This window comes from Lissotriton vulgaris, chromosome 2_1 (assembly GCF_964263255.1).
Source record: "Lissotriton vulgaris chromosome 2_1, aLisVul1.2, whole genome shotgun sequence".
Classification (NCBI taxonomy): Eukaryota; Metazoa; Chordata; class Amphibia; order Caudata; family Salamandridae; genus Lissotriton; species Lissotriton vulgaris.
Genome location: NC_141687.1, coordinates 637,274,062 through 637,288,039, shown reverse-complemented (window position 1 = coordinate 637,288,039; position 13,978 = coordinate 637,274,062). Strand labels below are relative to the sequence as shown.

At 45.3% G+C, this 13,978-nt stretch overlaps 1 protein-coding gene across 1 annotated transcript in view; it reads left to right on the top strand.

Annotated features, from left to right (window-relative positions):
* The window catches only part of ANXA2 (annexin A2), a 94,072-nt gene that overhangs the window by 44,675 nt on the left and 35,419 nt on the right, over positions 1-13,978 (top strand). The window contains exon 4 of the mRNA XM_086955804.1: positions 11,894-11,988. Within this exon, the coding sequence (XP_086811930.1) occupies positions 11,894-11,988 (95 nt within the window). The remainder of the gene's footprint in view (positions 1-11,893; positions 11,989-13,978) is intronic.

Genomic DNA, 13,978 nt, shown 5'->3' with positions numbered 1-13,978 from the left:
CCTCCTGAACTGTCTAGCCAACCCTCCCTGTCGATTTTCCGGGAGCACTTGAAGACTTGGCTCTTTTCTCAGGCCTACTAAACCTACCTCCTGCCTTATCTGCCTTCTTGTCCCTATCTCCGTGTAGTTATGCGCCTTGATGCCCCCCGGGCTAAGTTCGCGCAATATAAGTCTTATTCCATTCCATTCCATTCCACTCCTAACACGCCTGCATAGATGGCAGACAGTGGTGCAGGGTGGAGTATCCACTCAGGCCATTCCCAGCCTCCGGCCAAGCACCCCTTCCCCAGCCCTGGGCACATCGTGTGCCATGTCACCCAGCCCCAGGGATGTATGTGTTTTAGAGTTATCCTGTTAAGTTTCAGGTACATGGTAAAGTAAAACCACCCTGTGCACTGCTGTTTGAAGCCTTCCACTGGGTGGATCAACAGTGAAAGAAGCAATTTTCAGCACAATGAGCCTGTGTAATCTATAGCACCATGCGCTGCATGTGTGAATAACGTGTTATTATGGCTTATCTGGATGGCTCTGATATCTACCACTCCTAAACCTAAGTCCTGTTTCCACAATACTGTGGTTAAAACTCCACAGTGAGACATCATGTTTTTTCCTCTCATACTTGTTTTTTGATTGCAGAGCTGTCCTTTCCACACCCCTCAGTGTTTTCCACACCCCTCAGTGTTGAGTCAGCATCCTGTTCCCGTCCCAGGCCAGGGCGTGTTGGCAGTGCCTTCCTCCTGGCAGCCCCGCGGTCTGCACTCGGTGCCAGAGATGTGATTTCAGTATGCATCCACTGTGGAGGAAAGAGCTGCGCTGACTTCCTGAGCTTCTCGGCTCCTCTCCCTTTCCTTCATCTAAATGTGGACAGGCTTGTTTCAATTGGAGAAAGGGAGGTTAAGAACAATGAAAACTAACAGAGCAGCATAAAGGCACCGGATTGGTAGGAATGCACGGATTACCACAAAATCTTACTTTAGAGGCTGAATTTCAGCAAGAATTCAGAGATGATTACCACCCGAAAAGGTATGGTTGCAGAACGTGGCGGAGACACGCAGAATAAGTGACTGGTACCTGTGAGGTATTACCTGTGTTTTACGTTAGAGCATAAACATAGTTTAGCACAAGGTGGTGATGTTAATGTGCGTATGTAGCACTTATTTCTAAATGAGGGACACTTTTCCCTTTAATGCAGCAGTGATGCATTCAGAGAACCCACAGCTTATTGGCCACAGAAGTTAAAATGGAGGACATAAACATGCCCGTCCGCCCACAAGCCAAGCGCTCGTTCAGCTTACAATCTTGAATTTGCTACTTTATGTATTTCCAGAGCTTCAAATAAATAAGAACTACCCTTCCTATACCTTTTTCAATCTATAATTTATTTTTCTGATGGAAATATTTTTTCATCTGACATTGAAAAACTGTGAAACTGGTCACTTGGACCCCTGTTAACACAATGATGGCCTCTTTGCACTTCAGTAGGTCTTAATTGCTAGGAGGCTCACATTTCTTCCAAAATGAAGGTGGGTTAGAATGGAATATACTAAAAGAGCATACATGTTTTTTTCAGCATGGACTTATATTAAACTTTCAATACTGTGCAACCCAGCGCCATCCAATGGGTGGGTCCGGAAGTCACTCTTTAATTGCATTTTCCTTTGGACAGTGACCAAAGGCACAATCAGGATGACTCACTCGGACATCAACTGTAAGTCCACAGGAGCCAAATATTTTTTCGGTCTTGGGAGTGTTCACCAGGTTGATGTCACTATCACTCTGACATATCCTGTAAGCCCCCGGGACCTAGATATCTTTTGGGGGTTGTCACCAGGTTGATGTCAATGTCACTCTGACATATCCTGTAAGCCCCCGGGACCCAGATATCTTTTGGTAGTTGTCACCAAGTTGAGAGGAGTTGGTGGTAAGAACATTAGGGTTGTGGTGTTGCCACATTCCCTTCATATTTCCTTGAAGTGAGCGAATGCAGTGCACTCTTTGCCATATTCCTAGATTGCATAGGTGCAAATTGGCCCACGGAAGAGTGTTGCTATTTCTCTTGTGTAACTCTTTTTTCCCGTCTGCATCTTTGAGGGGAGCCACTTTGCCATCACATTGCACAATCATATTCTTTTCTTCATGTTCTGGCTAGCTTTTAGCTTGCTCGATTTTCTAATCAGATATGCTGTGTATTGAATCTGACGCTAGGACCCGTGCTCTCATACATGCCTTGCTCAAGCGTGAACTCTCTTTTGTCTGCCCCTACCCTCTCGGGATCCACAAACCCCTTAGATTCTCTCCAGGGGTTAGATACCCATCGGCAGGTCTATGCACCCTTCAGGTGCAGTCTCTATTCCGACACTACATAATTCCCATCACCTACATCAACCCGTTCTCATTTCACGTGTCCGTGCATCCCTCAGAAGAACACACCCTGAGACCTACTTCTGTTCATGTTCTGAGGGAACATTTTTGGGTCAGCGGCTTCACCCATCGTGTCACTCCTACTGCCATGTGCTGAAGAGCGATCTCTTTGACCTACTGCAGCGGTTTTTTACCTCGTGGATCTGAGAAGGATCCATTGTCAGCTGCTGTGGAGAATGAATTCAGATTTACCATTTTGGAATGGGTCTTCAACCCCAGAGAGCCTGAGCTTTTTGAAGCAGAACTTAATGATCTCGTCTGCAGTGTTTTTGAGCGCAGCATTTTTTGAAGGCCGACCATATGATCCAGCCATCGTGACAAGTTAATTTTGGGTAAAACCTAGAGATACAATTTTTTGGGGGGGAAATCGAGATAACAATTTTAGGATTAAATAAATCTGACAAGATGCACGTGGGGGTAAGGGCTAATTGTAAGGATCCCTTCCTGTGTATATAGAGATAACTCTAATCACTAGTATATGCCGTAGACCTTTGTACTCTCCATTCCTGTGTGACTCTTAGAGTATATCCATTTGTATCCCTTCCTGGGTATATAGAGATAACTCTAATCACTAGTATATGCAGTAGACCTTTGTATATCTACCATTCCTACGTGACTCTTAGAGTATATCCAGTCTTATCCCTTCCCTATGTATATAGAGATAACTCTAATCACTAGTATATGCAGTAGACCGCTCTGCTATCTACCATTCTTATGTGACTCTTAGAGTATATCCATTTGTATCCCTTCCCTATGTATATAGAGATAACTCTAATCACTAATATATGCCGTAGACCTTTGTACTCTCTACCATTCCTATGTGACTCTTAGAGTATATCCATTCATATCCCTTCCCTATGTATATAGAGATAACTCTAATCACTAGTATATGCCGTAGACCTTTGTACTCTCTACCATTCCTATATGACTCTTAGAGTATATCCAGTCTTATCCCTTCCCTATGTATATAGAGATAACTCTAATCACTAGTATATGCAGTAGACCTTTGTACTATCTACCATTCCTATGTGACTCTTAGAGTTTATCCATTCGTATCCCTTCCTTATGTATATAGAGATAACTCTAATCACTAGTATATGCAGTAGACCGCTCTGCTATCTACCATTCTTATGTGACTCTTAGAGTATATCCATTTGTATCCCTTCCCTATGTATATAGAGATAACTCTAATCACTAATATATGCAGGAGACCTTTGTACTATCTACCATTCCTATGTGACTCTTAGAGTATATCCACTCATATCCCTTCCCTGTGTATATAGAGATAACTCTAATCACTAATATATGTAGGAGACCTTTGTACTCTACCATTCCTATGTGACTCTTAGAGTATATCCATGTGTATCTCCTCCTTGTGTGACTTTACATCTTGTACATTTGCAATTTTTTCTGTTTGTATCCTTTATGTAACGCATGTAATCCTAAGTCCTTATGTTTTTCAACTGGTTCTTATGTAAAGCGCTCTGACACCTTCGGGTAAAGTTTGCGCTATATAAAATCGCATAAATAAATAAAAATAAATAAATGGAGTAGGGGAAGGGTAAAAAGGAAGGCAGAATGGGTTAGGTTAATGGACATTGGGTACAGGGGCTTTCCCGCTTGCAAACAAAATATGAATACTCTCTGGAACTCCCACAATAAATGATGCAATTTTTTTTTAAACATTTTTCTTTTTTTTACAAAAAATGAGATTCCAAAATTAAGCATTCCAAGAGTAACCACCTGAGTGTTAAGTGACCTGAAATTAACACAAGGAACCACAGAAATCACTTTCGTGGGCCAATTTAAAAACAAACTTCTTTTGGTTTTCCTTGTAACATTTCGTAGAAAATTAGATGATTTTAGGTTTACCCTTTTCTATTAACTATTGCTTCAATGAAAACATTTTTTTCACTTCACACAATAATAGATGGACCAGACTCAAGTTGCCAAAAACATATTCCCTTCTTCACAATTGAAAAAAGTGTCACATTTTTGTTTTGTCCTCGTGTAACCCTAAGTGCACCGAGTATGGCCAGACGTGGGTCCCGGGCTCACTGTGCCACTGAATTCAAGCTATCCTGGTTGATACCCCAAAACTGGCCTCAGGATGTTTGTTTCTGGTCCAGGGAGGGCCTGGATTGGCAGTTTGGACTGGACTGTTCCCATAAGGAACAGGGTCAAGATTGATTTGCATATGTCTAGATCTAAACTGGGATGGCATGGTCAGCAAAAGAGCGATGGATTTAACCCAGATCTATTGACTGGGGGTGAATTTTTGCTTTGTTATCCATTTCGTCCATCGTTTGTGTGTCTTTTGCCTTCTTGCCCAAGTCCACTGAGTATGCCCAGACATGGGTCCCGGGCTCACTGTGCCACTAAATTCAAGCTAGCCTGGCTGATGAGGTGTGATGCCCCGAAACCAATCCCAAGATGCTTGTTTCTGGTCCAGGGAGGACATGGCTTGGCAGTTCGGGCTGGTCTGTTCCCTTAAGGAACAGGGTGAAGACTCATCTGCATATGGCTGGGTTTAAACTGGGGTTGCATGGTGAGCAAAAGAATGATGGATTTAACCCAGATCCCTTGAGTGGAGGTGAATGTTCGATTTGTTCCGCATTCTGTCCATCATTGTGTGTCTTTTTTTCAAACTGCCCCAAGGACTGCAAAACCAAAGTGCTCAGCTATTTCCCTGTAGCACCTTAAATGACTTTCAGGAGAGAAAGCCATGACTCTGCAGTCTCTCTCCATGAGTTGCCATGGATGGTAATAGCCTGCTTGTAGCCCTTAAATTATTCATTGTATTTATTGTTGAATTGAAAAATATGATCTGTGTGTAGACCCGGTACCTCTGGCTCTCCATTCACTGCTACAACATAATGTCTTGTTGACGTGAGCAGAGAAAACAGCTGTTGTCATTTGCTGAATATTCTGCAATAGGCTAATCTGTTTCCTCTAAAGTTCAGATGCTATCTCGTATGCAGCGAAGGGCCTCCTGAGGGGTTTGCCTTATGCACATAGTAAAATGGCATATTTCCTTTGGTGAGTGTCTGTAGATGGTTGGCGGTGGCTCACCCCAACATGAGGGCACTAGTGTGGGAAGGGATACACTACACATTCTTTTGGGGTACACTGGGCTCGTGCTTATTTTTATTTGAATTGTAAAGATAATGTAGGGATGGGATGGTCTCTACAGGCTCTGAAGACTGCACTTTATTTCCAGTTTATTAATTCTACTGCCTTGCCTCAATGAATTGAGACCATTTTCATCATTAAAGCCTTAATCTCATTGTTTAAGACTATCATTTTGCATTTGTCTCCATGGTCTGATGCCGCTACCTTTGGAAGTCCTGTGATCGATGTGAAAGCCTGCCTTCAAGAAACGCTTTAGGATCAGGGAAACCAAGTTCTCTGTACCATTGAAAGGTTTCTCTCCGTCTTTTCCTTCATTGCTGTTCATAAACTGGTGTAGAGTTCTATCCTGTTCTTTCAGTTTGATCCCTAGCAATTTCTTTCCCTCACAGATTCTTTTGTGGTCGGTCACTACTCACTCTCCTTTGTGGGGGCCACCTGAGAGTAGTACCAGAGTCCGGGCCCAGCTAACTCCCTAGTGCTTCGTAAGGCCTCTGTATATTCTGTTTTGGATGCCGTAAAGGTCTGGAATGACAATTCATGGGTTCTGCACGTGCTGTATATAACACTGGCTCAGGATACTTGTTCAGGCTGCTCTTGGGCTGGTCATTTTCTCAGTCTGGCTACAACGGGCCTAGGTCATTTCCGGTCTCCACCAGTCTTCAACACTGCTTGCCACCTCTCTGTCCTCACTTCCTTTGCCCCTCGTTTTTTTAGGTTTCGCCTATTATCATTCGCTTGCGAATGTCATAGGCGAAAATTCAAGTGCTCGATTCGACTGGTCAAACCACTGCGGTTTTTCCACAGTGCATGTGAGTCACGTGACCACAAAAGCGGGTCACGTGACCACACAAGCACGCGCATCTCCCTAATCCGCCTGCCACACTTCTCCTCCCCTCGCTCGCATTTCCGCCCCCCCATCAGGCTCTCCTGCCCCCATCCGGCTTCCCTCCGCGCATCTGCCTGCCACACTTCTCCTTCTCCCTCGTCGTCTCTTTCTCTCTATGCCTTGCTTTTTCTGTCCTGTGTCTCTTCCATTTGCTCTCCCGCTTTTTTTCACTCTTTCTTTCTCTCTCTACTCTCAGCGCGACTGTCTAGCTTGATCTGTTTCTCGATCTTATTCTTCCCTTGTCGCAATGTGTCTTTCTCTCTACTTCTCTCTCTATTTTCCCACCACTGTCTTTCCTCTCTCTGTCTCTAATTGTCTTTCGTGTTCTCCCCTCGCTCGCATTCTTCTTATCCAGTGGTTTAGTGTCTTTCTACCCCCAAAATTCTGCCTCTTCATTGTTCCATCTTGTGTCCTAGACTGCCCGTGGCCCCTGCTGCCACCTTTCATCAGCTGTATCATTATCTGCAGGCTGCATTTGGTACGAGCGGGGTCTGATGTGTCTTTCAGTTCTCCAAGGGCCAGTGGTCACATTGCGGGTTTCGAAGCCGATAAAACTCCCCCACCCACCCCCACCCCCACCACCACCACTGGCCTCCCTCTAGGGGGTAGTAGCGCGGCGTAACAACTCACACAACCCTGGTTACTAGCACGCTACGGTGAGACCCCCAAACCAACGATAATAAAGATAGCGCCATTGCTCGCTGCCATCTTCACACTTCTCGAACGTACAGCTTCTGCAGTCGAGGTCGCCACCAACGTAAATCTGGCATCTAAATGCCATTGTTCAAGAGTTTTGAGAGGTATTACACACCCAAACTCGCATTGATTGCAATTCATTTTAATAGAGGGTTATGCAGATTACTTGCTTGGAGCCTGATTGTCATTCGTTAGTGGACGTGACAGCTTTGTATTCTTGGAATTTTTTTTATCGTTATGCAGGGCGGGCGAGAAGATGCATGTCTGAATGAAAACAGCTCTGGTGCTCCAGTACGGGGAACCCCCATGTCATCGTATTTCACATATTTCTGGGACTGTGTCCCATGTGGAACGCTTATTTTACATCACCCTATTGTCACATGCATGACTGACGCTGACGTCATTGGTCAGTCACCCTGAAGCATTAAAGGAATTAGCGAAAACGATCCTAATTACGTCAGATTTGTGAATGTGAAAATCCTCCAGCAGACGCTTCACATGTATCACTTGGGAAAAAAGAAACCTGCGTTTATAAAATCTGAGTCAGTGTGTAAAAATCATTAAATTACATTCACTAAGAAACGTCCCACTGATGCACTAATTTAAGTAGCACGCTTCCTCTGCTCCACCATTAAATCTTAATGGCACTGTTTTAACCTACGCTGCACTTTTTCATAATTATTATTATTATTATTATTATTATTATTATTAAAGGCTTTTATATCGCGCTCTATTACTAAAAAAATAGTATCCTGGCGCGCTGAAGGCAGAACAGTTTGGGAGAGGACTAATGGCAAATAGCTGAACATAAGAAAAGGAAAAGTTTAAACTATTGTATTAAAAAGGTGAGTTTTTAGTCCTTTCTTAAAAACATTGAGAGTCGATGCAGTTTTTAGGTGAAGGGGAAGGGTGTTCCAGGATTTTGCTGCTCTTACCGAAATAGATTGGCCGTCAAGTCTGCAGTATTTAAATTTGGGAACGGACATTTGGCACAGGTTGGCCGATCGCAAGGGGCGATTAGGGACATACAAACGGAACCTTTTCCACAAGTAGATAGGGCCAGTTTGATGAATAGCTCGGTAGGCCATCACTAGGATTTTAAACTGAATCCTGAGGGCAACAGGAAGCCAATGGAGAGCACACAGCAGGGGGTGAGCACTGGAGCGCCTAGGAACATTGAACAAGAGTCTGGCAGCAGCGTTCTGAATGACCTGGAGGCGGTGAATCAGGTATGCTGGAAGTCCGCCAAACAGTCCGTTCGCGTAATCCAACCTAGAGAGAATCAAGGCGCGAATAACGGTCTCTTTAGCTTCTTTCGGCAGGAGAGGGAAGAACCTACGTAGAGTTTTTAGGGTAGCAAAACAAACCCCCGTGAGTTTCTTAATGTCAGACTCATCCTCGACATCCCACGATCCAGCCACATCTCCGGACATCTGAGAGACCTTCACTGGCTCCCCGTCAACAAAAGAATCACCTTCCGCCTCCTCACCCACGCACACAAAGCCCTACACGACCAAGGCCCGAGCTACCTCAACAGCCGAGTCAACTTCTACGCTCCCAAACGCCACCTCCGATCAGCCAACCACGCCCTCGCCGACGTCCCCCGCATCCGAAGAGCGACTACAGGAGGAAGGTCCTTCTCCTACCTGGCCGGCAAGACCTGGAACTCCCTCCCGACCGACCTGCGCCTGACCCAAGACCACCTCTCCTTCAGGAAGAAGCTGAAGACCTGGCTGTTCGAGCAGTAGCGGCACCCCCCCCCCCCCCCACCCCCCCCAGCGCCTTGAGACCCCACGGGTATGTAGCGCGCTCTATAAATGTCTGTGATTGATTGATTGAATGTGGTCCTCAAACTTAAGGTTCTTACTGAACCAAACTCCTAGGTTTTTTACTGGGCCAGATGTGGCTTTTGGAGGGGGTAGGTCGGCAGGCCAGAGACGCTCATTAAAGTCCTCGGGGAAAGAGCCGTACAACAAGATCTCAGATTTACTTTCGTTGCATTTCAGCTGGGCATGTGCTAACCATTGAAAGACAGAGGACAAACAATGTTGGGCCACCGACGTATCTAAATTAACTCTGGGCCAGGTAAACAAAAGCTGTGTGTCGTCGGCGTATGCCATAATTTTTGCACCCAACTGTTCGGCAAGGTAGATCAAAGGGGTAAGATAAATATTAAAAAGTAGAGGACTTAAGATGGACCCCTGGGGAACACCTGTAGAAAGTAATTTAGGGGTGGAGGCAAAGGGAGGCAGCCAAATTTGTTGTGTGCGGTTATCTAAGAATTAAGTTAGCCAATCAAGTGCAGGGCCGGTAACACCAATATCAGCTAGTCTGGCTAGTAGGAGGGAGTGAGGCACCGTATCGAAGGCAGCAGAGAGGTCTAATAAAATCAGAGCCGCTCTGCCACCCTCGTCAAGACACTCCCGAATGGCCTCCGAGATAAACACGGCATGCTCGGATTCTAGACCTCTAGACAGGGAGAGAAAAAAAAGCAAGGGCTTAGCAGTGAACACGTAGAATTAGGAACGGATTTTGGCACTGCTGTTATTCACAAAAGATGTTTCATCCGTGCACAGCACCGCAATTGTCCCTCCCTTTCTCCTAGATCCCTTTAACAACCCCTCCCTCCGCCCACCATCGCCATTACCAATCACAAAAAAAGCGAACGCGCACAAAACAAAACATTTGCTTGACATCTGGGTAGAAGTACTGAGTCAGGGAGCCTTTCAGAACAAAACGGGAGCACGTGACTCCGGGGAGGCACCCACTTCTAGGGAAAGTCCATCCCTGCCTTCCCATGTATTGTAATGTCCAGGCTGGAAGACAGCGCGAAGTCAAGTTATGTCCCTCTGTCCAAAACACACATGACGGGACTAACAGAGCTGACCGATGTCTTATTACAAACGCGTTTGTTGCATGGGTGCACCAGTCTTCTTGCGAGAAAAAGCACGTGCAGATATTTGTTGCAAAGGGATATTGACTGACCAGCCAGAGCGGCACTGGTCGATATGGAGAATCATTAGGGTAAATGGGGGGTGCAGACGTAATTAAAGGAGTATAGCTGTCATCGCCAGCAATGTGTATCAGATACAGGCTAAACACGAGGCGTCAAAGACAGGCATTCAGGTAACAGGCAGACCATCTGCTTGTCCCCAGCCACGAAGGCAGTGACCGCCCCTGTGCGAGGGGAGCTGTTTGATGTCACCGCATAAATACAATGTTTGATGTTACCGCATAAATGCAATATTTGATGTTACCGCATGAATACAAACTGTGACTCAATGGCGCGTTGCCAATAGGTTTCGCATTTGGAAAGTTGGAGCTATTGGTTTTGTAAATGACATTTTATATTTTACTCAGTTCTTCCCTCCTGCTTTACATTGAGTACTGAGAAGTCCCCCGTTTATGAACATGGGCAGTTCTGGTTGGACCCTTTGTTGTCTTGGCTGCAGCACCTGACCAGAATGAGAATAACTCTGGAAATCCTCTGGTTTAATTCCTCAATTAAAGTGTTTTGGTTGTTAGTACGTAAGACAATTGAACTTCTTTCCATTCTTGCCTATGCAATCATTTCTATTAAAAATCATTTTATGGAGCACAACTTGAGAGTGGGCTGTTTTTCCCAAGTGATGCCCCAGTGAGATCACTGCAGGGCCAAAGCTTTGGGGCACAAGCAGTACTGTGGTCCTCTTTGCAGCTGTGGGTCACATCACGCCACATTCACTACACATGCACATCACACCACATCCACTACATGTGCATAATTAATTCTGCTTGTGTGTGCTTCAGTGTCAGGAATCTGTCATTAGTGGTGTCCAATGAGCTGGCAGGTTCTCCTGCCATGGGGGGGTAGGAGGGGGAGGTTGAGCGTCAGGGGACGCTGTGTTCTGCTTTCATATGAACGTAGCGCTCTACACACTCCTAGTTGTCACTGGAGGGGGTATGAGCTGGTAGACACACCTTGCATATCAAGAGAAACACATAATCACAGAAAACCAAATCCAACTGGAAATCAACTTAAATGAGGCAGAAGATAAAATAGAAAATGTGCTAAAAAATTGCCTTAGTAAAGTATCCTCTTCTAGAGTCACCTAAAAATCTCTTCACAGTATCTGCTTCCATACTTTACTTTTATCTGGGGCAAACCTTTTACAAATGAAGGACACGCAAAGGCGCATTGTGCTGGCATTGAAATGTACCACTCACTGAGACCTACTCCTTTCACTCAACATTGTTGTGATTCCTACCGTGCGGCACATGTGGTGTGTGTAGGAATCACGAGAATGTCGAAATTCAGAAAAATCTATGGGGCCTGAAGGGCAGAAGCAGCAACACATCTGTGGCCAGTGGTTGTATTGTGATTATATATCTGTTATAAGGCCTGTCAGTCATGCTGCTCACAGCCTCCCGCTGTGACCCCTGCTATATGTCCCAACAAAAAAAACCTTAGCTGTAATGGCTCAGCCCTTACTTGGTGAAGTGTCTGAATGGGTTCTGCCACCTGCCACAGTGATCTCTGGCCGCAGGGTGAATTCTGCACATCTTACTTTGCCTTTGGGAACACATACAGTAGGACTGCCTTTGTGTCCTGTGGTGTCCCATGGGAAGGAGACCGGCCCATGCCAGATATTCTGGAAATACTGAAATCTGGCATGGATGGCCTGCGTCTCACCCAAGGGAACTAATGTTTGATAACGCTGGACTGGTTGTTCAGAACGTCCCTTTTTAACTAACCTCGCTGTTTGTGTTCTTTCCTAGGTGTGGACGAGGTCACCATCGTTAACATCCTGACCAACCGCAGCAATGCACAGAGGCAAGATATTGCATTCTGCTATCAGAGGCGAACCAAAAAGGTAGGTCACATGCCCTCTCCATCTACATTCTTTTGGTACTATGCTTAAAGATGCACCATGGTTCCTATGCTTCAAGATGCACCATGGTTGGTAACTGCTGAGTAGGCTGGTGTCTGATCTGAGTCCACAGCTGTCAACTGTCCCAGTGTCGTCATGGTGACATTTAATTTGTGCATGACTGAGCATGCTGGACCTTGTAGTTTCGCTTTTGCTAAATAGAGATAGAAAATTAACAGCATGCCTAGTTCTTTTCCCTGAAAAAACACGGATGGCTGAAAATCACCCTGGTGACATGAGGTCATGGGGCCACTATGCCATTTGAATCACATCTCCATTGGCTGGACCGGATTGGCGTATGGTGAAAGGGAAACTTAAATTTGTTAGGATGTAGAATAGGTGGTAGCATGAGGCACGATGTGGGAGGAAATAAGAGGGACATGAGGGATAAACGTGAGAATGATTAATTTCTAAGTGTGCAAAAGTGAAAGATTACACCCACCCACATCCCTGTAAGTGGAGTTTACTCCTGCACAGGACACTGCTACAAGCTTCCGTTTACCTGTTCCTGCAGGAAGTAACACAACGGAAAGTATACGTTGGTATCATATCATGCTGACTGTCTTGTAGGCCAACTGTGTTCTAGGACCCTAGAATGGCGGGGCGCATCTTTAAGTGGGAGATAATACCATTGGTTGGCCGACCTGTGCTCCATTATCCTTTGCAACCTACCTAGCCACGGCTGCCATGTAGCGCATATCTATGTGCTAGGCCTGAACATGGAGTACATTACCAATTAACAGCAGCAGTCACCAGCAGTGCTAAAAGCAGCTGATCACGTCACATATAACATCGGGGATAATGTACAGCATGACAAATCCAATAGGTCCAATGGCGAGACCTATTAGCTTTGTCAGTGCTTGTTTTGCTTCATACCAAGTGCTCAGGTTCCCCTATAATAACACCTCCCATTTTTTAATCATCTGGATTAAATTATCCAAAAAAGAGCTCTTTGGAGACTTGCTGTTCCAAAAATAATTCACAGCTAGCCTTGTTATACCTGGTTGTTTCTGCACACAGGCCCTTCTTACGTATAATAGGTTAAGGCAGCTGCTCCTATTCTCCAATTTTACCACATTGATTTGAATCCCTGTGAAAGGCAATAAGTAAACAATTGAGCATGAAACACCAGCCTTCCCTCTGGATAATAGCTGGTTGGGACTTCGACCTATCGCCCCTTCTACATATGTAACCCCCCTTCCTAGGCTTCAGCCAGTTTCACTCTGAGCCCCCACTCCAGGAGTGAGGCAGCCCCCATTGCTTGGCGTCATACGCTTGGCTTAGTTCTAGGGGCAGGGTTTATGGCTCAGGGTAGGAACTTGCAAGAGTTCCACTGCTACTGCCTTCTTCAGACCCAAGAATAAAACTCCAGGACATTTATGCAGGCCTAGGGCAGATGCTGCGCCGATCAGCAGATTGACAAGTCAATGGCCTGTAGAAAATGTACCCAATTAACTGCAGAACAGAACTTGATATCTGAGGGATCCCGGTGCTGCATGGAATGGGCCAATAGCATGCATCCTTTCCAAGCCTACAAGCGAGCAGGAGGGACATCAAGAGGCCGCATGCCAATGAGTCCAATAACATTTAAGAGACGCTTATGGCATCCTCTTGTCAGGTGTGTCATCATTTTGTCACATTGACCAAGATTAACCGAAAGAAGAACCAATTGACAAGAAAAATGTACATGTAATGACACCTAAATAATCCATCAATAAAGCATGTTATAAATCTGATCAATCACAACCTCAAATTTATAGCACTATACTGGAGTGATATACAGGTGTATCCTGGCGACACACATATATGTTGTAACTGTCTGTGACTCCAATCATTCTTACATTTATGTATTGTGCCTACCTCGGGTTTTGGCATGCTTTCATTAAAGTAAGCATATCAGCTGGCCAAGTTCCGCAGTTTCCGCTCCGAATGC